The following is a 26,554-nucleotide window of genomic DNA, read 5'->3' as shown; positions in this document are numbered from 1 at the left end:
AGGTTTTGTTTTTATTGACAGGATATTAAGCCGTCTTAATAGGGCTTTCGTCTCGTAAGAGGGCAAGAGGATTCCTCCACTCTCCCCGATAAAACACAGGCGGCCCATGCTGCATATCTGCCCTCCTGGACTTATAGTGGGGGAGAGTTACATGGGGAGCAGGACAACAAGCAGTATTCAATACCCTACTGGATAAGTGGTTAGTAAGTAATCTCCTAGTAGAGGATATATAGGTAGTCCTACATAGAATCCCCAGAGAGTATAGTACAAGAGACCTCACCTAGCACACACATACATTACGCACACCCAAGACCGTGAACAGTAACACCTAGCATCCCACCGCAGCTACACTAAGATGTCTTTAACCTATAAGGGAGATGTTATCACCGAGTCGCTAGTAGATAGTGATGGCCTAGCCGATACAGAGGATACCTCTAGCCTGGACGGTAACGGTCCCTTCGCCCGCAACCAGGACTCAACCCGCCAACATGAGGATGAAGGCGATAATGGGCGGAACGGCCACCGTTGGGCTGTGGACCACTCCTCAGGGCACCACCGGTTCCGAGGTGTATATACGGAAGGAATTAAACTAGGAGTGAGAAGAATATGCTGACGCCTCTCACCCCTCTCCTCAGCCAGACGCTTTATCGAAAAGGTCCTCCGAAGTGATTTCGAGCCAGCCGATGCTATCAAGATGCTACAGGAGAAGCACACGATTGACTTTGGGTCTCGCGATGGAGGTAGCGCGCCAGCGAAGGCCACGGACGCCTTCTTCCCGCAGTTCTTCCTTGACTTCTTCAGCATCGTCGGCAAGCCACGCAGCCCCATCACGAAAAGCGACGGGCCCGTCTTCGACAACATCGAGTTCTCTCTCGAGTCATACGCAGCGCCCTACAGCGCAAAGCATATCGGCGGCATCCCGTTCGATATCACCGGGCGCACGTTCAGGGTCGCTAAGGCTGGTACCCGAGAGGTCTGGTTCGTCGTCATGCACCCCGTGGCGCACGAGCCGACCTCCAGGGGCGGGGCCCCACGCGAGAGACCAACAGCCTTGGACAAGAGCGGGATGCCGGCCGGGTTAGCCCGCGAGCTGGCCGCATACATCGTGGGCGTCTTCCAGTCGCCGCAACTGCTTGGCGAGGGGGTTGAGGCCTGCTGGCGGTTGGGGACAAAGAGTACCCAGCGCATAAGCTCGGCTAAGTGGCAGGTCTTCCAGCAGCAGTTCATGGACGGTTGGGCCGCCTGGGCTAGCACCCACAATCCCAATTCATTCTGGCGACGCCACGAGCCGGCCTTTCACGCGTATGACTACGGCGCGAATATCGAGATCCAGGTCAGCGATACTATCTACGACCTGCCGCGCGAGAGACATATACCCTATGAGGAGGAGGAGGAGGAGGAGGAGGAAGGGGTGGAGGACGCCGAGCAGGATGCCGAGGAGGAGGGCCTCAGAGATGGAAATTCTCGGCAGGAGGTCGAAGAGCTCTCTCTTAACGAGGGACAAAGTACACATAGCGATACAGTGGAAGGCCGGGAGTACCAGCAGATGCTCAGAGAGAGCAGGGACCTACAGAGCATGATCGTGGAGCTCAACGCCCGCTTTGATCTCAGCAGTATCAGTGCTATATCTTACGCCCTCGCAGTCTGTATCAATAGCGAGTCGGGCGGCTCACAGACGCGCTGCCTCCTCGCCGACCGGAACATGGTGGCGCGAGAGTACCCTGGGAACCGCGACTACACCTTCTACCCGCAGGCCTTCCACCCCACGTATGGAAACTTCTCTTCCAGCCAGCCGCCCGCCTTCCTTAACTCGCTCTACACCGCTCTACAGGGGAATATGAGCGACCGCAATGAGGGCGCAGACGTGCTTTCGTTCGGCTACTTCCAGGGCTACTCCAACATCAAGAGAAGCGTGCGCCACAGCGCCAGCGCCCTCCTCGCGACGAAGGGGTACGCAACAGCAGCGCTAACAGCCCCAACGTCACACACATCCGCCATGTCATACACAAGAGACAGGCGGGAGAGGCTGCTACGTCGCATCCGTGGCGACCTCACGCCCGAGCAGCCTGAGGAGTCTAAGCCGTTTGCGCGAGAGCGCAGGCAGCTGGACATCGCTATCGAGAAGGATGAGGTAGCATACCGGATGGAGCAGGTCGTATCACTCAACATACGACATATGGACAGCGTTGAGCGCACATTCGAGAACGTCATTCGCCCCATTTTCCAACTCATGCGCTTCTTCCTCACAGAGCATGAGTCGTATGTCCATATCTTTCGGTCTATACCAGTCGGAATCTTCCCCCGTATCATGTCGGCCTACTGCCGCCTGTTTGAGCTTGCTATCTGTGAGATGGAACGGCGTTACGTTGCTGGCGGCGAGCGCGGCCTAGACCTCGCACACTCTGAGGCTGTTGCAGTACTTGACCGGCTTGGTGGGTATATCTTCACCGGGCATGAGCGCCACCTGCCGAAGACGGTGCTCCGGCCGCTAGGCACCATCGACAGCCTTCTAGCTGGGGCGTGGCCCTATATCGACCCAGCCGTACTAGACCTCGGTCCAGCCGGGGCAGCGACCTGCTTCATGGACACCAGCCGGTGGCCCCGCTCCGCGAAGACGGGAAGGCTTATACTGCTCCATATTAGCGAGCTACAGCACCACTACGGCGACCGCCTTGCCTCCCACCGGGAGACCGAGATCTGGTTCAGCCAGCTAGGCCGGGACGCATTCAAGAGCCATGCAGCTGTGACAGAATATGTGACGGAACTCCTGCGGGAGATGTGGATCCCCCAGACGAAGCTCTTCATAGCTAACCAACTACGGCGCAGGCTGCAAGAAGGTAGTAGCGACACTAGTAGCATACCTATCACCTTGGAGCAGAAAGAGGCGTGTAAGTCGGCTGTTGAGGCGTGGGAAGCGGCGCCAGACGCCTTCACCCATATCGCGCTACAGCGGCTAACTGACGGTCTCACCTCGGGCGGCTCGCGCATAAAAATAACCTTGTCGAGGACGCGCACCAGGCATGACTTTGCTACTGAGCTTCTCCGCGTTATCTCTACCGAGAAGGGGCGGGCAGCATCCGCGCCAGTCAACGCGACATGGCCGGACCATCTGCAGGCGGCCATAACTAGCGGCAACCAGGCTAGCAACGGACTCAAGCCTGATGAGTGGGTCTCCGTGATAGCTGGCCGACTCCTCGCGGCCGGTGTTGAGTGGGTGCCTGACGCCGTCAAGGGCCGCTTAACGTCAACCACCGTCGTCAGCCTGCGCGGTCGAGAGGTCGCGCACGTAGTAGTAACCGGTCCGCCAGGCTCCCTGAGGCGCGCGGCGCAGGAAGCTCAAATCAAGCACGAGAAAGCTGCGCACGACCGGGCGCTCAGGCAGACGCGCAGAACCATCAGCTTCGGCTGCAGCTTCCCCTTCACCAACGTCCCCAGCCTTATCACGGACGGTTTTCTCAAGGCTAAGGCGATCTTCTCTAACAAGGGCGACCTACGGGTTCTAGACCACTATCAGCTGGCGATAAACTGCCTCTCTAACAACATCGACGACCCCCTCTGTTGCCTGATGCTGATGATCACATTGACCGTTTGCTCCTCATCGGAAACGCTAGAGGTTGCGCCTGGGTCGCGCGAATTCGGGACCGCAGCCAAGAGGAAGGACCCGGCCCAGCTGGCCCTCGTCATGGTCACGAGGATGATGTGGTTCCTCTACCCCGCCTCTTTCCCCTGGAAGAAGGGTTCAAGTGGGACGGCCTATGATGTAGCCGAGATGACGAAGAAGATTGGTACAGTATAACGCAGGGATGGTGTGAGGCTTATGATGCTAATGGCGCTGTAGAGCATAAGGGGTGCAGCAACCGGATGTTGCGTGAGCTGGGTTGGGTCACCTCAAAAAGCAACCGCGACAGCCCCCGAAACACAGACCTGCAGCTGCGGCCTCAAGAGGACCTCCTCCAGACATTCCGAGAGCTACGGTCGGCCATGAAACGGCCAGACGACTTTATCAGCGTGGTCTTCAACAGCCAGGACAGCATCTGGACGGAGCGTTGCGCGAGCATCATCAAGGATCGATAGGGTTATGCAAATACAATAAACTGGAGTAGGAGATGTAGATGCTTTGGGTTTTTCCCAATTTCGGTGGGCGAATCCGATAGGAGCCAGGTGATGCGTTTCTCCACCAGCCTCTCTTGCTGAGCTATCACGCGGGGGACACGTCGACTGTCGTGTCGAAAGGTTGTGTATCTTGCCAACAGGACTATTGTCCTGAGGAAGGAGAGTATAAACGGGGATTGGAGATACGAGAGACCAAGATATAGTATATAATGTGAGGCTAGGCGGTTCCTTGCAGGAGAGGAAATTTCATGAACATGTTCCCAAGTATACGTAAGGTATCGCACTCTGATGGCTTAGAACTGAGAGTATAAACGAAATAAACCCTAAAACAAGGGATTTCTTGCCAACGGAGAGGCCTACGACAAAACGGATTGGATATTTGAGATCAGGGCAAAAAAGAGGCCCACCCGGGACTCGAACCCGGATCTTCTCCTTAGCTAGAGGAGTGCTCGACCGATTAAGCTGATAGGCCCTCGACTGGGGATTCTATCTCTCACCGTTGTTATACTTGGCCTTTTCGACGTACGTCCAGCTCGGCGAGGGGGCCCGACGGGTCACAGAGCAAGCGAGGCGCACCGCGTCTCAGTTGTGTAGCGCATGCTTATGGACGACGTTGTCGCATGCTTCCGAAGTGGGTATGGCCGAGATTACGCGGCCGCGGCGGCGGCACCGAGCGGGGTGGTACGACCGGTCGGGGCGGGGCAGCCGGTCGCGGACGACGTCAACCACACTCACCGCACAGCGCAAAAGAGGGAAGGGGGAAAAAAAAAAGAGGAGGGAAAAAAAGGAAACAAAAGGAAAGCTAACGACCCCACCTGGATCTTCTACGACTGTCGGTGTATAACTGTTGGTCTAACTCGTCCTGTCCCACCTATCACCCCCTGCCTAACCCTAACCCTAAACGCCTTCCCTGGTGCCTCTTAGGGTACAGGTCAAGGTTCGGCTTGTTCACTGCAATCTCAGATGAGTCGAGATGAAGGGCACCAGTTGTTACGACCCGTTATGCATGGATAACAGTTAACCGACCCACTCGGGCGTCGGGCGGCTAGGACAGGACATTTGTACTATGCAGGATCACGGGAACAACAGGGACTCACTCAGGAACGGAAGAACTATGGTACAGGTCACGTGATGATAAGGAATGAGCATAGATAAGGGACCCACAATGAGCGCTCAGTGGAGACTAGAATGAGCGCTCATCCCACTCTAGAATGAGCGCTCATAGTGACAAGGGGCACAGCGCTCATGAACAAGCAGAACTGTTCATATAAGACTTATATATATAGTATGACCCTGAGCCTGGCTCATGGTCAGACTTCCATAGCTCTTCAGCAATCAACTTAGTATTCATCCTCACGGATACTCTCAGCTTACCTTCACTGCGAATTACTTGTTGAGCCTAAGACTGATCACCTTAGCCTCTGACGACCGATCTACTATCAGCCTACGACCTACTACCCAGACCACGACCTCAGTGTACTGTTATAACGTGTCAATCCCCAGCTTCTGTTAGCAGACCCTACTGTCGGATAGCTGACCGTAACACCAGTTGCCAGAGCCATCACAGCTCCTCCTCGTTCCTGGACGGGCTAACCTTACGACTTGGGGTTTTGGACTATACTATAAGCAATCTCACTACGCTCCTTTAGAGACATAAACTAACGCTTTGAGTTTAGTCTTGAGTCTGCCAATCTCATAGGAAAGGGGCTAGATAGTTAGTTATTGGTGGTAGGATTTCCACGACACGAGCTGTTAGTGGAGGCGCTGACAGCTACCGTGGGGTTTGTTTTCGCGAGGATGCAGAACACTAAATAACCACCACGCTGCTTGGCTCTGTGTATATAGAGAACCCTCAGGAGCTGGATGGACTGGTCGTAGAGCTTGAGCATGTAGAAAAGCAAAAAGATGCTAAGGCTTATAGCGACTACAACTGCATACTGAAGTAATTCTAGCGCATAACTATTTCTCAAAGTCCTTGACCTAAGGCGAGGAGTTAGTTGACGGGATGGGGTAGTGTTAGGATTAAGAGCCAGCCCGGCCGCCCTTCTGCCACATACGACCATACCTACTGGAGAATTCGGGATCCCGTCCGCTCTCCCATAGACAAGCCAGTGAGGGCTGGAGTAGTAGTCGGGTCGGTGACGACCGGCGAATGCCCGGTGTTGTATGTTTCGCCCTTCTTTGGTGATTCTTTTTTTTTTGCGCCTTCGAGCCGCAGCAGGTGGCAGTGTCTCTGTATCTAAAGATGCGAGGGTCATTTAGCTAGCGGGTTTATCATAGGTTTTTGGCAGGAGGCTAAGCAAAGGAGCAGTAAGTAAGCTGTGTACTTAGCACTCGAATCAGGAGGCGAATCAATAAAGTTAGTTATAAAGCTGAGGAAAAGAACAACAACATAAAGTGTTATTTCCATCATAAGCCGATTAGACATACTACTCAGTTAATTTCATGCCGGAACGCGTCGAGATACGGCCATCCGTTGTTACGAGCGGGTCAGGGCAACCAACTGTGGCACAAAGCAAAAGCTTCGATAATGACAAATCCGTTGTCATTGTCCCCTGTTCTGCACTATATAGTTACGAGCCTACAGTGACCAACTGTAGCGGTCGTAACATCCGTGTACAGCCATTGGCCCGACTTGTCCGGAGCCCCGCTTGCCACCCCCTGCCCGACTTGGAAATCTCGACGCGTTCCCTGGGTCCTCTGATTGGCCGGCATTGACTTCAGTGTCTCCACCTTCAATTGAAATCTCGACGCGTTCCGAAAGAGAACCCTGACCCTAACCCTAACATCACGTCCACGATGAACTGATGTCGGGTTCATCAAGACGGCCAGCCAGATTAAAGTGGGCCCGCAAAGGCATAGGGTAGGGTTCATTGAAAATAGGGTAGTAGAGTTCATAGTGATTTTCAGCCCCAAAATAAACGAAAGTAGGATGCATCAAAAGCCATAATGTAGATCCAGTCAGAGGTATATTTTCAAAGGTACTCGATGCATGTAAAAGGAGGAACAGGTCGGTTTCGTATGAGGAGGAAATTGGGATGTTGTTGGTGATTGGGCGCGCACGGACCCATCGAGTTGGGAAGAGCGCGCCATCCAGCGAATCAGATAACACACCACCCAGCAGGAGAAGATGATTCAAGGGGGCAGGATGCAGAGACAGGTTAGAAGTAAATAGTTTCAGGAGGCAGGTAATGTTAGTATTTAGCATAGGAGGAAGCCATTTAACAAGCCATTAACAGCAGAATAGATTCATCATTATTCATCCCCCAGCACAAGTCATCCAAAGGCATTGCCGGGCCGAGCACGGATGGCACAATGATTGGCAGAAGGGGGGCAATGTGCGTAAGAGGGCCACGGTAGCAAGGGATTTACCGTGGACGACGGGGGTGCCGTGCCAGCGGTTTTTCCCATCGCGCGCCGGGAGCCGGTGGTTTGAGGTCGGGCGGGGGTTAGGGATGGCCGTTCAAAGCGAGCCACCAGAGCCGGGGACGGATAACACGGCGTGGTTCGTCGCGTTGCACGAGAACCAAGAGAAGCGGTTCGAGGCCGACGCGCGCGAGGAGGTTAGTATAGTAGACGAAAAGTTGGAGCCGAACGGGTGGTTGTACCGCGTCGGGTGGACGAGGGATTTGGAAGGGTTGAACAAGACGCAGTTACAGGAGGCCACGCGACCAATTGAGGATGGCGAGGAGACGTTAGAGGCCATATGGGCCGTGTTCAACAGCGTCGCGGACAAGGCACGCGCAACAGCAGCACCACACAAGGTCGGGCACGACGCGTTGTTCGAGGCGGAGCGGAAGGAGATCGGCCAGAAGCCGGTGCGGCCGTTCGATAAACGCATGGAGGACGACACGTGGCAGCGGTACAAGGAGGTTTGGCGCAAGATGGTGAGCATATGGTTCCGCATGGACGAGTGGCCGGAGCGCGAGCGGCCGCCGTACCGGTTCACCATGCGGCAGGGGTCGTTGTGGGATGCGTTCACCAGCCGTGTCGAGGCGGACGTCGGCAGCAGGCAGGCCGCGCAGGCGGAGGAGGTCGAGGAGGTTGAGAGGATGTGTTTGGACGCCATCATCGCCATCATCGAGGACCCGTACAAGCAGAGCCAGAAGGAGAGCGCGATGATCGGCGCGTTGGCGGTGTTGGGCATCCGCGAGGACGGCGGTTGGCACCAGGCGACGGAGTACACGACGAATTATTCGGCCGTGATCAAGGTGGCCAAGATGTTCGTCGTATACCAGGCGTGGTTGGAGCGGCAGGACGAGGTGGCGGCGTTGACGGCGACCAAAGGGGCCGAGGCGGCGTACGAAGAGGCCAGCAGCGTGTTCCATTTGGTGCGCGACAAGGTGCGGCGGTTCATGACGCGGATGCCCGGGCGGCCGGACGACGAGACCAGGGCGATGAATTGGATTTACGACGCGCGCACGTACGGGATGCACATCCGGTTCAACACGGTGGCGCCGGGGATGGTGGATTGGAGCGGCGACCGGATATCGTTCCGACGGGTGCAGGTGCGGGTGTGCGAGTTGGCCGAGATGTTCCACGGGGTAGCGCAGGAGGCGCGGTCGTTGTTGGCGCAGTTGGCGGTGGTGGACGGGGATGGGGATAGGGATAATGAGCACGGCGATGAGCATGGCGATGGGTATGGAGGCCGATCAGCGTTGGCAGCAGCGTTGCCCGCCATCAGGTGGGAGAGCATGCACGACGACCACAGCCAGGACCGGCCGGGGTATTCGTTTTTACACGACGACCGCAACGAGGCGTGGGTGGGCAAGGGGAAGGGGTGGATCGCACGGCGCATCGCAGAGTCGGAGGCACGGCGGCGGGCGTGGTTAGACCCGACGCGAGGGACGGCGGCGGCGGCGGCGGCGGCGGCGGCGGCAGCAGGAGAGGCGGAGGAGGGCACGTCCAACCACAGCAATAGTCACCACCCGTACCGCGAGAGGACGGAGGAGGCCACGTCCAACCGCAGCAATAGTCACCACCCATACCGCGAGAGGACGGTGCAGGCATACAGACAAGCGTTGGAATCGTTCCGGGAGCGGTTGTGGATGTTGATGCACATGGTGGCAGGGCAGCCGGCGCGGGCGCCCGAGTTAGCAGGCATCAGACACAGCAACACGGCCAACGGCGGGGTCAGGAACGTGTTTGCACACGACAGCATGATTGGTTTCGTCACGTCGTATCATAAGAATTACCGCCAGACGGGGACAGCCAAGGTGATACACCGGTATTTGCCACGCGAGGTCGGCGAGTTGTTGGTGTGGTATTTATGGTTGGTGTTGCCGTTTTGGCAGCAGGTAGGAGGCATCATCCGGACCGGAAGAGCGCATTTTTATGGGCGGACGACGTGGTTGTAAGGGGCAGGGCGGCGGGCGAGGCGAGCCGTGATAACACCAGGGGCGACGAGCGCCGCAATAACACCAAGGACAACGACGCCCGTGACAACACCGAGGACGACGACGAGTGGTTAGGGCAGATGATCCAATGGGGAGGGGTGCAGTCAAGCAAGTTGTGCCGGTTGACGAGTCAGTTGTGGCAGAGGGCAGTAGAGGGCGTAGCAGAGGGGTGATCAGGCAGGGCAAGGCGGGGCGAGTAGGGGCCGTACATAGGAGTACGACAGTTTAGGGTAGGGAGTAGGGAAGTATAGTAGTAAAGGATAATAGAAAACAGAGCATCAGATGTTTTTTCACACAGAAAGATTTAATAGCACAAGAGAGCAGGAGGTGGAAGATGACAAAGAGTAACAGAGGGGATGAATAATAAGCAAGGAGCAAGAAGGGGGGAATACAAGGAGCAGCAAAAGGTATAGGCAACAGTGGAAGGATGGAAAGAGCAGAGAAAGGGGCCGGAGAGAAGGGAAAAAACAGAAGTAAAAAGGGGATGTAAGAGCGTAAATATAATACAGATGTAGTGTTAAAGATTTCAGGACCAGTTTTAGGTTAGATAGCGTAGCAGAACAAAAGGGCAGAACAGTAAGAGGTCAGTTAACAAAGGCGAATTAGTAAGAGTATAGGAGTTATAATAAAGCAGATTAGGGGGCAAGCAGAGGGAAAGAGAATAGTATTAAGATAATAGGAAAGAGTAAAAGATTTATTATAGAAAGAAAGCAAAGTACGCCGAGAAAAATTACAGCCAAGAAGGGGTAGCAAGGTCAGCAAGAGAGGGGGAATTAAAGAATCACATACCAAAGATAGCAGAATTATACAGCAGACAGTAGTTAAAGATAAAGGGAGGTAGAAAGAAGGTAGACAGAGAGAAATAGAAATACAAACAGATAGAAGACCAAGGGGGGAAGAGTAAAGAAACAGATTTCAGTAAAAGAGAAGGAGGGAGATTCATTTAGCAGCCCATAGAGGTAGAGTATAGGGGAGCCAGGGATAGTACACAGTAAGGGTCAGAGATAGGTTAAAGAGAAGGATTAAGGTCAGAGTAGGAATCAAAGTCAGGAATACAGCAAAGAGAAGGGTTAAGAATAGGGCAGAAATAGAAGTCAGCAATAAAGTAAAGTTTAGGAGGGATAGAGTAGAGAAAACGTAGGAGATAGAGTAGAGAAACAGATAATAGAGGGGATATACAATTAGCAAGCAACAAGAAAGGGGGGATCCAAGGAGCAGAGGAAAGTAGAGGCAAGAAGGGTAAAGCATAGAGAGGAGAGAAGGGATAGGGAAGAAGGGAGGAATATAAAGAGCAGAGAAAGAGACAAAAGTAAAGAGGGCAAGGATAGGAGCGAAAAGGGAACATAGGAATATAAGCATAATATGGACAGATACAGAGTTGAAGATAACAGGACCAGTTTTAGATTAGATAGCATAGTAGCATAGTATAACAAAAGGGCCGAGTAGTAAGGTGTTCGTCCGTAGAGGCGAGTTCATAAGAGTATAGGAGTCATAATAAAGAAGATTAAAGAGTAAATAGAGAGAAAGAGATAAGGGAGTAAGATAGTAAAAAAGAGTTATAAGTTATTCACAAAACAACAAGAAAGTACGACGAGAAAGGTTATAAACCAAAAGGTTAGAAGAGTAAGTAAGAGAGGAGAAGTTAATAAGTAACAAACCAAAGATAGCAGATTCATAAGGTAGATGGTTAATGTATATAATAGAGTAGGAAAGGGAAGAAAGGAGTTAGAGGGAGAAAGGAAACATATACAGACAGGATAACAAGGAGGAATAATAAGTAAACAGAGTTAGGTAAGAAAGAAGGAGGAAGGTTCATATAGCAGCCCACAGAGGGAGAGCATAAGCAAGTCAGAGATCGTACAGAGTTAAGGTTAGGGATAGGTCAAAAGGAAAGGGTTAGGGATAAAGCAGGAATTAAAGTGAGAGTTAGAATAAAGGCAAGTATTAGAGATAGGTCAAAAGTAAAGTTTGGGATATATTATAGGGAAAGGGTTAGAGATAGAGCAGGATTAGAAGTTAGGATAGAGTAAAAAAAAGGGGTGAGGGATAGAGCAGGAATAAGAGTTAGGGATAGAGCAGAAATAAAGGGCAGGATTAGAGTAGAGAAAAGGATAAAGGATAGGTTAAAAGAAAAGGGTCAGAGATAAAGCAGAAATAAAGGTGAGGGTTAGAATAAAGAAAAGGGTTAGGGATAGGTTAAAAGAAAAGGGTTTGGGATAGAGTAGAAATAAAGGTGAGAGGAAAAAGGGTTAAGGATAGGGTAGAAATAGAAAGTTGGAAACAGAGCAGAAATAAAAGTAAGAGTTAGAGTGGAGAAAAAGTTAAAAATAGAGTAGGAATAAAAGTTAATGATAAAGTAAAGGAAAAACAAGAGGGGTGTTTATATTAATAAAGTAAGGTAGTCAGCGTAAGCAGGCATAAGTAAGAGAGAGAGAGATTCCAGTCCAAAGCCAGAGTCAAAAGTTCCAATTCGAATAGAATTGTAAAGGCATATAAGGATATAGATGAAGATAAGGGGGTAAACAGGACGACAAATACAAGTAGATAGGCAGCATTATACAGAATTCCAAGTTCATAATATATACAGATTAAATAACACCAAGATATAGAAGAATAGTAAGCACCAGATAAATTAACACAGAACAAGCCGAATAAGGTTCCAAAGACAACCATTTTATCATAAGGTCAGGGGCATGGCAAGAAGGGGTAGCAGGACACATTTTACCAGTAGGCAGGAGTACAGGGGAATCAGTTTATATATTAGTTAGTTATTTAGAAGAGGATTTACAATATAGCAGTAGATAGTCGATAAAGCAGAGCGTTAAAAGTTATAATAATAAGGAAAGAATTAATTTAATAGAGAGAGTAGGGAAGAAAAGAGGTATTAGTAGGAGAGGTAATAAAGGGGCAATACAGCATAAGCCAGCAATTATATAAGAGGAGTTATAAGGGTTTATATAACAAGAGGGGTAATATAAGTAGGAAGGATAAGATAATAAAGGGAGAGGAGTAGAGAATAATAAGGATAACAGAGGGGTTATAAGAGGAGAAGGCAAGAGAAAACAAGCCAGGCAGTTAGATAGAAGAAGGCATACATATAAGAAGGAGAAACAGGAAAAGAGAGTAAGAGAGGGTTAGATTAGTAAGAAAAGGGTTAGAAGATAATCAAAAGACAGTATAAGTTGTAAGTTATAGAGGCATAAAGGAAAGAATTACAAAGTTAAGAAGATATAAAGTTAAAGAGGATCAATATTTTAAGGTTAAGGATAGATAAAAGAAAAGAATAGATAGTTAGAAATAGGGATAAATAAGAGAAAAGAGTAGGGGTAAAAAGAAAAAAAGGATAGGGATAGATAGAGGAATAAGTTAGGGACAGGTAAAAGAAGCAAATTAGGAATAGATTAGAGGAAACGTTTAAATATAGGGGAGCACCATAAGGACGTAATTCAGATAAAAGGTATTTAGAATTATAAGGATATATATAGTAGGGAAGAGATTTAGTTAATAAAGCATAGGGATAAAGTAGAAGTTTAAAATAAGTAGAGGAAGGAGAGTTCAAAGTAAACAAGTAGTAGCAACAGAAATATTTCAGTACATATAAACGAAAACGCCAGGAAATACAGGATATAAATAAGATAAATAAGTTAGGGATAAGGGTTAAGCATTAATAGAATAGCATAAATACATCGTATAGAAGAGGTACATAGTAACATGGCGAAAATCAAATATAGGCATAAGTTAAAAAGTAGAGAAAAGAGGGAGATATAAAAGGGAGGATATAACAGCAAATTGTAGGGTTAAGTATAGGAGCATATAGTTTATATTATAAAGCAAAATAGAGAATTAAAGCAGACGTCCAAAGTTTAAGGTCAAGATTGGATAAAAGAGACATAAGATAGGAAGAGAAAAGAAAGAGAAGGAAAGGCAAAAGAAAAAGGGGTAAGAGATATAAGAAGTAGATATCAAATAGAGGTAGACAAGAGAGAATAAGATAGCAACAAAAACAATAGGAAACAAAAAGACAATCATTTAGATAGGGCCAAAAGCATATACATAAAGATAAGCCGTTCCACAAAGTTTATAAATAGAGGAGTAGTACAGCAAAAGCCAGTAAAAATCGAGGAGGAGATAGAAGAGTTTAGATTTAGAGAGGTAAGATAAGGGTTAAGAAGAAGTAGAGGAACAGGACAGGTTAGAACAAGTAAGTAACAAGGGTAGAGGAGAATAAAGATGAGAGAGAGGTTAGGGAGAAGGAGGTAGGTATTTAAGGTTCAGGTAAGTAGGAGTTTAGCAGGTAATAAAATAAGAAATAGTTAGGAAGATAGTTCGGCAAAAGTATAAGTATAAGGAAGATAGAGATAAGTAGCAGGAGAGAATAGAGCAGAGAAGTAGTACGATTAAAGGGGATAGATAGGGAGAGATAGAAGAGGAGAGTAAATATTGCGAGGCAATGGACAGAGAAAAGGAAAGGGTTAGGGATAGAGAAAAGGAAAGGGTTAGGGATAGAGAAAGGAAGAGTGTTGGGGATAGAGAAAAGAAGAGTGTTTGGGATAGAGAAAAGAAGAGTGTTGGGGATAGAGAAAAGAAGAGTGTTTGGGATAGAGAAAGGAAGAGTGTTTGGGATAGAGAAAGGAAGAGTGTTGGGGATAGAGAAAGGAAGAGTGTTTGGGATAGAGAAAGGAAGAGTGTTGGGGATAGAGAAAAGGAAAGGGTTAGGGACAGAGATAGGGGTGGTTTTGTTATTTACGAAAATTTACGAAATTGGAACAGCAGTTCAAGAGCAAAAAAAGAAAACAGGAACAGAAAAAGAAAAGGAAAAAGAAGAGAGAAGAAATCAAAACAGGTTAAAGGATAGAAGAGAGTATTATAGTTAGAGAGGAAGGAGTAGAGAAGTGTAGTAGGGAAGCAGAATAGAAAACAGAGTATGAGACGTTTTTACACAGGAAAGGTTTATATAACAAGAGAGGGGATAAAGGAGATAGCAAAGAGTGATAGAGGGGACCCAGGGTAAGCAAGGGGGAGGAAGAGAAGAATGGAAGGGTTAGGGATAGATAAGCAGAGATGGGTGGGGGGGAAGACGGAGGGGAAGGGTTAGGAACCAAACAAAATAAAAAGGTTAGGGATCGATAGGAGGAAAGGGTCAGGGGCAGGTGGTAGTAAAGGGTCAGGGACAGCGCAGAGAGGTCAACCAAAACAGCAGGAGAATAAGGTATACATACACCACAGGGCAACACAGTGCATAGTCAGGTTCGAAGGATTTGCCCAAGGTGAAGTAGCGTTCAGTTCGTACACATCACAGAGAAGGGAGAAAACAAAGCATGTATACCAGATAGTTTTGAAGAGGACGGGGAGATATATAAGGTATCAAAATAAAAATTAAAAAGATGAAAAAACAACAAAACAAAAAGAAAAAGAGAAAGGAAAAAAGACATAAAAGTAAGAACGGGAGGTTTAAAGTAGATACAGACAATATATCAAACAGCACGAGGCCAGAGGCATATAAAAAAGAGGGAGCAAAGAGAGGAAACATTCACACATATATAAAACGTAGTATAAGTAGGATTAAGGTAAGATAAATAGAGATAAGCATCCGAAGTTAGGGTTATACATTAAAAATAGTTAGATTTTAGGGTTATACGTAAAATTGTAACATAATGAGGGTACAGACGCCAAGATAATGGTAATCATTCAGGAAATGCAAAAGGAACGTCGATATATGGCCAAAAGCAGAGTAGCATAATAGAGAAAGGAGAGGAGATAGTAAGAAGGATATAGTTAAAGGGTTCGCAGTTATATAAGACATACATAGATGTTTCATTCATTAGTAAGGCCATATTCAGAAGAGAAAGAACAGAATCAGTTTATACATCATTCAACATACGGTTCAGTAGAAGCAATATCAATCCAGAGAGGACGTTAAGATAGGACAATAGCAGTATATAAGATGATTTTCCATGCATATTTCAAGATTATTATAGTTATTACAAGAAGAATAAGCAAGCAGCAGGTTATATTAGAGATACAGGTGATAAAGACAACATAGTTTAAATATTAAAACGTGCCCACAATCGCATAGCATATAGTGTATAATCAGAGTAGTAGGATAGACGGGTCAAAGTATAAGGCATTTTGAGATCACATAGTTCAATGTGAAAAGAGAGTCAAAGAAAGAAAAGTCACAGAGGGAATAAGGAGTAGAAGAGCAGCAAGAAAAAAGAGAAGAAGAGGGAGGGCAAGAGGTTTAGGGTTAAAGGAGAGATCAAGCAGGGAAGAAGAGCAAAGATATTAATTTAGGGTTGGAGTAGAAGTGTAGTTTGCAATTTCCATAATTAGATAATAAATCAGGGTTAAAGGAAAGGTTAGAGTGATGGGGTAAAGTAGGTCAAAAGGTCAAAGAGAAAGTGTAAGAGAAGGGAGGTAGTAATAGAGGAAAGGGAATTCAACAGGAAATGAAGGGATAAAGACAATAGAGGTTATGTAGAATAAGTCAGAAGATAAGGGAGTCCGCAGATCAAGACGATAATAAGATAGGGTTAGCAGAAATGGCGAGGAGGGGGAAGAGAATGAAGGATGATAAAGGAAGGTTTCATAGTCACCATTTAGAAGGAATTTTAGAACAGAGGAAATAAAGTAGAGAGAGGTAGGGAACAAGTAAGACGAATAAACAGAGAAGTTAAGACGAGGAGGTAAGCGAGAGAAACAAGTCATATAGCAGGTTAAGTTATTTATTCGTAAGTTCACATTTAACACGGACAGAAAGGGAAGGTTAGAGTTATTATTGGAGGAGTAGGTAGAAATAGATAAAAGAAAAGGGTTAAGGTCAGAGCAGGAGGAGGTAGTTAGGAACAGATAAGAGGGGAGGGTTAGGGATAGACAAGGAAGATTAGAAACAAAAGGTCCGGGTTATAAGAATAGAGTGAGGGAGCAGAAGGGTTAGGGTTATAATTCAATATGAAGAGGAGAGGGGTATAGGGAAGGGACAGATGGGGAAGAAAGGTTAGGGATAGGGCAGAGAGAAAGGATAGGGATTCATAAGAAAGATGAGAGACAAAAGGTTAGGGTTTTTTTGGGGTTAAGGGTGAGAGCAGAAGGAAACAGTCACAATTCAATATAAAGAGGACAGGAGAGGAGATAAATAGGGGGGAACGGTTAGGGATAGATAGGAGGAAAAGGGTAGAGATGGAGCGGAGGGAACGGTGAGAATGAAATGGAAAGAAAACGTTACAGATGGAAGAGAAGTATTTAGCGTTAATCCAGATAGAGGTCGTCAGGAACAGATAAGAGGAGAGGTCAGGGATAGACGAGAAAGATTGGAAACAAAAGGTTAGGGTTATAAGCGTAGAGGGAGGGAGCAGGAGGAAAGAGTTATAATTAAATATAAAGAGAAGAGGGATTCGGGATAGGTAGAGGGAAAAGGTTTAGGGTTAGATAGAAAAAAGAAAAAGGAAACGGTTAAGATAGAGCAGATGAAATAGTGATAATTAAATATAAAGAAAATATTAGTTAGGGTTAGATAGAAAACAGAAAAAAGAAAAAGGTTAGAATAGAGCAGAGGAAATAGTAGTGATCAAGTACGAGGGAAATGGTAAAGATAGAACAGAAGTATTTAGCGTTCATTCAGAGAAAGGTGATTCATAATAAATATAAGGGAAAGAGTAAGGAAGAGGTTCAGTCAAAGGAGCATAAGGAGAAGGGCAAAAGTTCAAAACAAACAAAGCAATAGAAAATAGAAATAGCAGTCAAAAAGGAAGAGGAAAAGAAAGAAACAAAAGCAGAACGAAAACAGGTTAACAGGTAGAAGAGTTAAGAGGAGGAAGGAAGGAAGCAAAATAATAAACAAAGAAGGAAGCAAAGTGATTACATGATAAGTTCACGTCAAATATGGACAGAAGAGTTAGAGAAAAAGTAGAGATAAGACAAAGGTTCAAGAAAGATAAAAGCAAAGGGTTAGGGACAGATGAAAGGAAAAGGTTAGGGACAGATGAAGGGAAAAGGTTAGGGACAGACGAAAGGAAAAGGGTTAGGGACAGACGAAAGGAAAAGGGTTAGGGACAGAGAAAAGGAAAAGGTTAGGGATAGATGAAGGGAAAAGGGTTAGGGACAGAGAAAGAAGATAGAAATACAGGTAAGGGATAGATGAGAAATAAAAGGTTAGGGACACATAGAATGAAATAGGCAGGGGCGGACAGAGTTAGGGTCAGAGATAAAATCAAACAAACAGGTTCGGGATAGATGGAGGGAAAAGATTAGTAACAGTTAAAAGAAAAAGGGCAGGGAAAGGGCGGGGAGGTCAAGTCAAAAGAGCAGGAAAACAAGGTATACATACATAACAGGGTAATACAGTAAACAGTCAGGTTAGAAGCATTTCCACAAGGTGAAACAGCATTCAGTTCGTACACATCATAGAGGAGGAAGAGGATAAGACAGAAGTACAAAATAAGTAGATCAAAGAGAGTGTAAAGTAGATAGTTTATAGTAAAGGGGATGTTTTAGTACACATAGATGAAAGTAATAGATTACAGTTAAGGGAGGATTGAGGTACATGTAGATAAAAACACCGCAAAACAAAGAATATAAACAGGGTTGATTACCACGTCAGATATAAAAGTATTGAAAGAAACGTATAAATATAAGATATAAAAGGGGCGGATCATGAGACAGTAAATACAAAAGGTAAGCGTAAGCCGAATAGCAGAGAAAAAGAGGGATATAGAATAGAGAAGATAATAATAAAAAGCATATGAAGTATAGTAGGGGGTAGTTAGCATAATAAAGGAAGAATGAGAAATTAGTTAGGGTCAGGATATTGGGGTTAAGACCAAATAGAAGAGGCCAGAGATAATAGGTAGAGAAAGAAGAAGTAAAAGGAAAGAGAGTATAGGATTCAGGGTTACATAGCAAGTAAGAGTAAAATCAAGATAAAAGGAAATTTTAGATATAATAGGGAATAGAAGAATAGTTATTCCAAAAGGTAAAGAAGATGTAGATAACGTCAGCAGTGTAATAGGGTATAGAAGGAGAGAAAGTATAAGATAAGTGATAAAGAGATAGAAAAAGATAGAAAGAGTATAGAGTTAAGGTTAGATAGAGAAATAAGGAGGAGAAAGTAGAGAGGAAGATGGTGAAAAAGAGGGAGTATAGAGTGAAGGCAATGAAGGGTTTAACAGGTAATAGAAGGAGAAATAGTTAAAGGGGTGAATGAGAGAAGGTATAAGAGAGTGGAGGAGTATAGAAGATAGAGGAAAGTAGTAGCAGGTAGTAAGATAGAAAATAAATAGAAGTAGAAGAAGGGAAAGGGTGAGGGTTAGAGAAAAGGAAAGGGTCAGGGTTAGAGCAAAGGAAAGGGTTAGGGACAGATGAAAGAAAAAGGTTAGGGATAGATGGAAGAAAAAGGTTAGGGATAGATGAAAGAGAAGGGTCAGGGATAGATAAAAGAGAAGGGTCAGGGATAGATAAAAGACAAGGGTGAGGGTTAGATTTAAAGAAAACAGGTCAGTGTTAGGGCAGAAGGGTATTCGTCATAAGTAGATATAAAGAAGATATTGAGGATAAAAGAGGAAGATTGAAGGTTATTTCAGACAAAGATAGTTAAGAGTGAATATAAATTAAGAAGTGAAAAGGGTTAAAGACATATTTAAAGATCAGGGACCATAATATATACAGCAGTAAGAGAATAGTATACAAGCAAGAGAGAGAGAGAGGTATCAAGATACACAGCAAGTATAGAAATGCATACATAGAACGCGTTTTTAGCATAAAGTCGTTTTTATTATTTAGGAAATTGAAAGGCGCATTCAATGAAGGACGCGAAACGAAAGCAAAAAACAATTGATAGATAGAACAATAAATAAAGAGAGAGCGAGGCAAAGGTTTTAGGGTTAGGTTCAGGTTACAGGCGGACAAGAGAGATAAAGAAAAGGAAGATCATAACAGAAGAGGGGGTTAGAGTTAGATAAGAAAACAGAAGAATAGTTAAGAAGAGAAAGAGGAGATAAGAGAGAAAGAGATGAATGAAACAAAAGGGAAATATTGGAGGTGAATAAGAGGTTATTAGTTAAAAATAAATAGAGAGAAAAAGCGAGAAATGGATAGAGAACAGAGGTCAGAGATAGCAAGAGTGAAGAGGGTAAGGTTAAAACAGAGGGAGATGGATGGAAAGAAATCAAGACAAAGATTTCATTATAGAAGACCAAAGTAAAGAAAGATTGACGTTGAGAGTGGTTAGAATTTTAGGGTTATATAAAGCGAAGGAGAGGTTCGATGGAAGAAGCATAGAGGATCAAGCAGATATTTACGATCAGCAGATAAAGGAGAGTATAGAGTAAAGAGTATATAATAAGAAGAATATTTGAGTATATATAGAGCAGAAGGCGGCAAAACAAGAGATGGAAATAGGATGAATAGGCGGGATAGATGAGGATGAATGGAGGAGGATAGATATAGAATAGAAAAGAGATGGATAATAATAGCAGATGTCAGAATATTAGGGTTAAGAACAGGCAGAAGAGAGTTTTAGGGTTAATAAGTAGGGAAAAGAAAAGAACAAAGGGTAAAGAAGAAGAAAAGTAAGAAGGGGAGAGTAGAGGGTAAAAGAAGCAGATAGTCAGTAGAAGTGAAATAGAGACAAAGAGATGATAAGAAAGAGAATAAAGAATAGAAAGATGATTATTCCAAAAGGTAAGGGGCATATAGATATAGTAGGGGGGTTTCATAAGATATGTAATGAGGGTTGGTATAGAAGGAGTTAGGAAGGGTAGAGATAGAAGGAACAGTATTTAGGGTTAGGGTAAGAGAGTGATGAGAGGATTGAAGTTGGATAGAGAGAGGAAGAATAGAAAATGAAAGAGAAGATAGGAAAGAGATGAGAGAAGTTTTAGATAAAAGTGCAGGAGTTAGGAGTGAGGGGAATGAAGCATTGAACAGGTGATAGAGTTAGGGTTAGGTTGAAAAGGTAATTGGGAGAAAGTATAAGAGAGGATAAGAGAGGACAAAGATATAGAGAATGATAGGAAGTGGTAAGAAATAGGAAAGGAGGAAATCAATAAGATTTAAGAGGGTGAATAGAAGTAGAAGGAAGGGGAAGGGTTAGGGATAGAGAAAAGGGTTAGGTTTTTAGGGTCAGGGAATAGGAAAGGGTGAGGGATAAGGAAAAGCAAAAGGAAAGGGTGAGGGATAGGGGAAAGCAAAAGGTGAGGGATAAGGAAAAGCAAAAGGAAAGGGTGAGGGATAGGGGAAAGCAAAAGGTTAGGGACAGAGCAGAGGAAAGGGTTAGGGACAGAGTAAAGGAAAAGGTTAGGGATAGAGAAAAGGAATGGGTGAGGGACAGAGTAAAGGAAAGGGTGAGGGTTAGAGAGAAAAAGAGAGATAGGAGTAGATAGAGGCGAGAGTGTAGGTATAGAGAAGAAAAGAAGAGAGGAAAAGCAGAGTTAGGGTTAAGATGAAGTATAGATAAAAACAGGCGAAGGAAGGTAAAAGAAGAAGAAGTGGAAGGGGGATAGGATAGAGAGACAGTTGAAGTGATTTAGATTTAAAAAGAATAAGGGCATGAAGATAGTAACAGAGAGAGAGTGAAAGTTATAATGAATAGAGAAAGAAAAGGGTAAAATGAGAGTGATAAGAAGGGGATAAGAAGGGTGAGGAAGAGGATTTTAGGGTTGATGAAAAGGGAACAAGAAGAGGGAATAAGGGGTATTAGGGGTACAGGTTGAGGGAAGAGTGAGAAGAGAAGGATAGGTAACAGGGGTTATAGAGGGAGTGTGGGAAATAGGTATGCAGAGGCGAGGTGAAGAGTAGGGTTAGCGGCGAGAGAGAGAGAGGGCAGTGTCGAGAGGGTTTACAGAGGGCGAAGTTTACAGAGGGCGTGTGGGAAATAGGTGAGAGGGTAGTATATGCCCCCCCATGTTACATGTGGTGGAGGTGGTGAAGGTGGTGGATGTGGTGTGGTGAAGGTGACGTGGTAGAGGTGGTGGAGGTGGTGAAGGTGGTGGAGGTGGTAGATGTGGTAGATGTGGTGAAGGTGGTGAAGGTGATGAATATGGTGGAGGTGGTGTGGTGAAGGTGGTAAAAAGATGAAAAAACAGAGAAGTTAAGATGGGGAGGTGAGGGAGACAAACAAGTGATATAGCAGGTTAAGTTATTTATTGGTAAGTTCACGTTGAATAGGGACAGAAGAGTTAAACAGAAGGGACAAAGGCAAGGTTAGAATAGTTAGAGGAGGAGTAGGCAGAAATAAATAAAATAAAAGGGTTAAGGTTAGAGCAGGAGGAGGTAGTCAGGAACAGTAGCGTGGCCCGACGGCACGGGTCGGGGCAGGGTAGGGTTAGGAAGCAGCAAAAACAGGCAGGCAGGCAGGGGCAGGGCAGGCAGGTCAAAGGTCCAAGGTCCAAGATCCAAGGTCACGAGCACGAGGAGAGAGAGGGATAGGATCACAGGCGGGCACAGGCAGGCACAGGCAGGCAGGCATACTGCTAAGCTAGGTAGGTAGGTAGATAGATAGGTAGATGGATGTATAGATTTATTTGTAGCTAGCTAGGCAGGGTAAGGCAGGCTGTAGTGACACGCCCTTGGGGGCATGAAGCAACGCATGCCCGTGGGGGCATAGAAAGCTGGACGCCCCTGGGGGCATGAAGCAACGCATGCCCGTGAGGGCATGGAAAGCTCGACGCCCCTGGGGGCATGAAGCAACGCATGCCCGTGAGGGCATAGAAAGCTCGACGCCCCTGGGGGCATGAAGCAACGTATGCCCGCGGGGGTATGGGGGCTTCAAGTGTCAAAAGCCCGATGCCTCATGCCTGGGGACATTGTCCAACTCACGCCCTCGCGGCCAAAGAACAACTTACGCGTTTGGGGGCTTCGCAGGCCTCAACCAAACCCCGCCGTACAGCTTTCATCTAGAAGCCGCATTAACGTTCGCGCATCTACTTACCTTGTCTTACCTTAGGAACGTTATGTTCAAGCCTAGCTAGCTGGTCCACGTAAGGGTTTCCGTCGAGCTTCGTGGTGATGCACATCACGTCGATTGTTCGAGAGCCGCAGGCCTCTCTCTCCCTTCGCGGGGAGTATTCAGATTGAGGGAGAAAGATGGATAATGTAGTAAAGCGTCCGCAGGTGGCTATTGAGCAGCACGCATGTATCCGTAGCGCCGTTACTTTCCTCTGTATTTCATCTAGAGATGGCGAGATGAAGATGGGATGAAGAAGGAAAGAGAAAACCAGGAGCGCGTCCCCCCGGGGAGGAAGCAGAGTTATCCACGCGTTTAATGAAAGGGTGTTTGGCTATGAGTCAGCAAGCGCCTTACCGGAAGCGGACTAGTGCATAACGTCGCGTCGGAAGGAAGCAAGATAAACACGTCAAGCCCTGTATGGAGAGGAAAGACAAGCCGCTCCTATGATCAAGTCCATTATTCTAGACAGGTGAGACAAGTATAGAGCAATGGCCGGGCTATATGTGCGTGGAGAGGCCTGGTCGGTCAGCCTAGGGAAGTGAGAGGAGTAATAGCCAGCAGAAAGGCATGAGAAAGACGGGGAGACGCGTCCACGAAGTAGCATAGTCGGGTGATGTAAAAATAGAAGGAGGGGGGGGTGTAGACCCTGAGGGAGGTCTGGGGACAGCCCTTGGACGGGAGCGGACAGCTCTTAGAGTCTGGAACAACTGCGACCCCGTGCCGGAGGCCGCCCCACAGTAGTTGATTATGTCAGAGCCTGTTGAGCATCAACTGGGCGAGTCGCCCCTCGAAACCCAGGGTTAAAAGATGCAAATAGCGAATAGTTCCACGCGTCATGCTGTAGCTAGTAAAAAAGTAGATCGAATAGCTTATATAGATAATATAGAGGTGATTTAGAGTTGAAACGGGCAAAATCGCTCATTGCAGCACTGAGACGCTTTTTTTTCTGCATTTTATCACAAGATGTATTTGGATATGCACTAAAAGTGTGTGCCACACAAAACCGCCATCCAGTCCCAATAAGTATACACATCCAACAGATATGCTGTATTAGTATCATGATGAATCTTTATATCGTCATAAACAGATGACCAGCTGGGCTACACATACCCTTATGTGTAGTGATAGTCAGCCCAGGTTAAGCTAGAAGAGCGTGTATTGCTCCTCATAACAGACCTCACGCTGGACATCTCCCTACTAGAACAGTCGTCCGCCTAGGATAGAGTATATACAGTATAGCCAGACAGGGCTCCAACTCACCATCCCACGCTCGTCTCATGCTAGAGGCACGCTGAAACCCTACTACAAGCTCGCAGGACCTGAGACGCAGCCTGTAGAGGGCGTTAATCCTCAGCATAGAGCGTACGAGACAACACGGCTATCCGTTCAAGGGCGATGAACAGCGGGTACAAGCATCCACGGCATTCACAGTTGTAAGTGCATATTAATTCCCTGAGCCGTTGTGGCTGGCTTGTCGCCGTGCCGCTGGCCGCTGGCCGCTGGCTGCTGGCCGCGCCGCGCCGCCACGGCTGGCCCGCCCTCGCCTGGCAGCCTAAAGCAGCAGTCTCAGCCAATCACATCCAGTCATGCTGAATACGTACCCCTTTTTTGAGTACCATGTTCCCTTTTACGCACACCCACATATCTCATCTCACCAACAGCACTCCCGCACCCTCTTAACCACTCAACCACCCAGTCCTAAACCACCACCCTGGAAACAAAGGGGGAAAAAACAGGAAAACCCGATAGTTTCCTCCATCAGAAAGTGCACATCACCGCAATGACCAGAGTGCCCGCCAACCAGCGGAAGAGGAAGCGTGACGAGAGCGACGATAAGAAAGCGGCTACGGCAGCGCCGTCAGGGTCCAGGAGGCGGGTGCGGGCCAGACGAGAAGACGAGGCCAGCGCACCCTTCACAGAGACCTCGTCCGCGCGAGAACGGGCACAACCTTTCCTCCTCGCTGTTGCTAGGATGCCCGTTGACATGCTCAGCACAGCCTGGAGCGTCGGAAAGAATCGGCCGATCAACGCGGCCCACGTCCAGGAGCTGGTACACGCATTCAGGAGCGGCGGGCTGGAAAGGCGGGCGCCGGAGAACCGTATCGTCGTCCTCTGCAGCGCCGAGGAAGTCAGGCGTATGCTACAGGACGGCGGCGACGAGCGCGACGAGGACGACGAGGACGATGAGGACGACGAGGATGACGAGGACGGCCCTCGCGAGCTATGCTTCCTGCGCTGGGCCGAAGTCAATGGGACCAAGGCTGAGGTGATGGCCGGCCAGCACCGCATCCAGGCGCTCCGCGAGTACGTCAAGGAGACGGGCGCGCCGGGTTCCAATCTGTGGTGGGTGTGCGAGCTCTACGATAAAGGTAGGAAGGCGCACCCTCCCCCCTCCCCCCCTCCCCCCTCGCCATTCCCATCCGGTTCACCACACAAAAAGCATAAGGATGATGGTTCACGAGAGGCTAACGGACGACATGGAACACTAAAGACCGCCTGCCGCGCGACCTGAACGTCAAGCTGCGTGTTAACCGGCGGGACCCAAGCCTGCCCGACAACCACGGGCAGATCTGGATGCAGCTCGCGTCCATCGCCTTCACAGGAGGGCGGGAGGACGAGGGCTTGGGCGGGGAGGACGCCGCCCCGCACGTCATTGAGGCACTCCGCCTCGGCGGCGACAAGCACTTCCCAACGCGGAGGCTCATCACGTTATGGAACCACCGGAGGTGGCGGCCCACCACGACGCAGTGGTGCCGCACGAGGTTAGGGCTGGACACCTTCAACATCTCATACTTTGAGTGGATCGCCAGCCTCCGCATCGATGAGTACTGGATCGATGCCTTGGGCGAGGTCCTCGGCGTCCTGGCCGACCTGCCCGCGGACGAGCGGGATAACATCACGCCTGCCGACTGGGAGAGGCTCTCAACCTGCCAAGCCGCCCCCAACGTCACAAGCGTGTTCTACGCGCCTGGGGAGCAGCAGGCGGGGCAAGCGCCGCGCACCGCGCGGGTCGACGGGTTCCTCGCGACGCTGGATGACAGCACCTACCGCCTCGTCCACGACCACATCGCGGAATCGCTTGTGCTCACGTTCCCCGACCTGAGGCGCGTCCTCCATTGCAGGAAGCTAGAGATCCAGACGGCCGTCCGCGTGCTCCATCACGTGATCCGCTGGATCAGCCCAGAGCAGGCCAAGGCCGTCGACGACATCAGGCCTAAGGTGAGGAACAAGCCCCTCCTCCGGGAGCACCTGTCGATGGCGCTAGACGAGCTCGCCTCAAGCAGGGGCTGGGCGCCCGGGGCCTTCCCTGCGATCGCGGCTGTCCAGCTGCAGAGACGCGTCCTGGACTACGTGCGGGACAACCTGGCCGAGTTCCGGGCGCCGGAGCTGCTCCCGCTCCTGGACGACGACGCGCCCGCCGAGGGAGAGGACAGCGACGAGGGCGGCGGCTCATACGGGCAGCGCTTCAACTACGTCGCGTGGGCACGCCTGCTGAAGCTGGTGCGGCAGACGACCGATAGGGAGGGCCATACACTGCGGCCATCGTGGCAGACGGAGCGCGCGACCAGGAGGTGCGAGCGCCAGGCCAAGGCCTCCACCCTCGTGCAGGGGTTCTGCGCCGGCCTGTTCAAGCTCGCCGGCCAGCAGGACGCCGCGGCGATGCGGCTCGCCCAGCAGAAGGCGGAGGAGCTCGTCAACGCCTATCTGTACCTTGCGTTCCCCAACAGCTCCCCAGCGGCGGCGCCGGACCGCCCCGACGACCCTAGCCAGCCGCCGCAGGACGCGCCCGTCATCGCCAGGCAGTCCTCCCGCCAGCGCCAACGCAGCGGCGGCGGCGGCGACGTCGACGACGAAGATGGCGCTCAGCACGTAGCACGACCCAGCCGCCGCAGCAGCATCCCCCCTTCCTCCTCGCCGCCGCCGCCGCATCAACAGCGGCGCCCTCTGCCGTCGCCCCCAGCGCCAGCAACTACCGCCAGCCAGAAACCAGGGCCACGCTGGAAGCTAGGGCCTAGAGCCAGGAAACCGGCCAGCGCCGCGCGGCAGTAGGGGCGTTGGCACGTTCTGGGTTCCCCTGCATACCAGATAATGAATGCGAGAA

The 26,554-nt window shown here is 48.5% G+C and overlaps 3 protein-coding genes across 3 annotated transcripts; all 3 read left to right on the top strand.

The window, feature by feature from the left end:
* Window positions 1-694: 694 nt before the first annotated feature.
* CGGC5_v006749 (uncharacterized protein) lies at window positions 695-4,074 on the top strand (the record flags this gene model as incomplete). The annotated part of the gene is made up of 2 exons (XM_066151742.1): window positions 695-3,785; window positions 3,839-4,074. 2 exons carry the CDS (start codon window positions 695-697, stop codon window positions 4,072-4,074), a joined length of 3,327 nt encoding a protein of 1,108 aa, XP_066008850.1.
* Window positions 4,075-7,101: 3,027 nt separating this feature from the next.
* Window positions 7,102-9,682, top strand: CGGC5_v006748 (uncharacterized protein; the record flags this gene model as incomplete). The annotated part of the gene is made up of 4 exons (XM_066151741.1): window positions 7,102-7,123; window positions 7,282-7,306; window positions 7,361-9,385; window positions 9,511-9,682. The coding sequence occupies 4 exons, from the start codon at window positions 7,102-7,104 to the stop codon at window positions 9,680-9,682; spliced, it is 2,244 nt and encodes a 747-aa protein (XP_066008849.1).
* Window positions 9,683-24,232: 14,550 nt separating this feature from the next.
* Window positions 24,233-26,502, top strand: CGGC5_v006747 (uncharacterized protein; the record flags this gene model as incomplete). Its single annotated transcript, XM_066151740.1, has 2 exons — window positions 24,233-24,821; window positions 24,944-26,502. 2 exons carry the CDS (start codon window positions 24,233-24,235, stop codon window positions 26,500-26,502), a joined length of 2,148 nt encoding a protein of 715 aa, XP_066008777.1.
* Between the last annotated feature and the right edge of the window lie 52 nt (window positions 26,503-26,554).

The sequence above is a fragment of the Colletotrichum fructicola genome (genome assembly GCF_000319635.2).
Source record: "Colletotrichum fructicola Nara gc5 chromosome Unknown KSG_Nara_v1_contig04, whole genome shotgun sequence".
In the NCBI taxonomy this organism is placed as follows: Eukaryota; Fungi; Ascomycota; class Sordariomycetes; order Glomerellales; family Glomerellaceae; genus Colletotrichum; species Colletotrichum fructicola.
The sequence above is the reverse complement of the archived record's forward strand: the minus strand, read 5'-3'. Positions and strand labels throughout refer to the sequence as shown.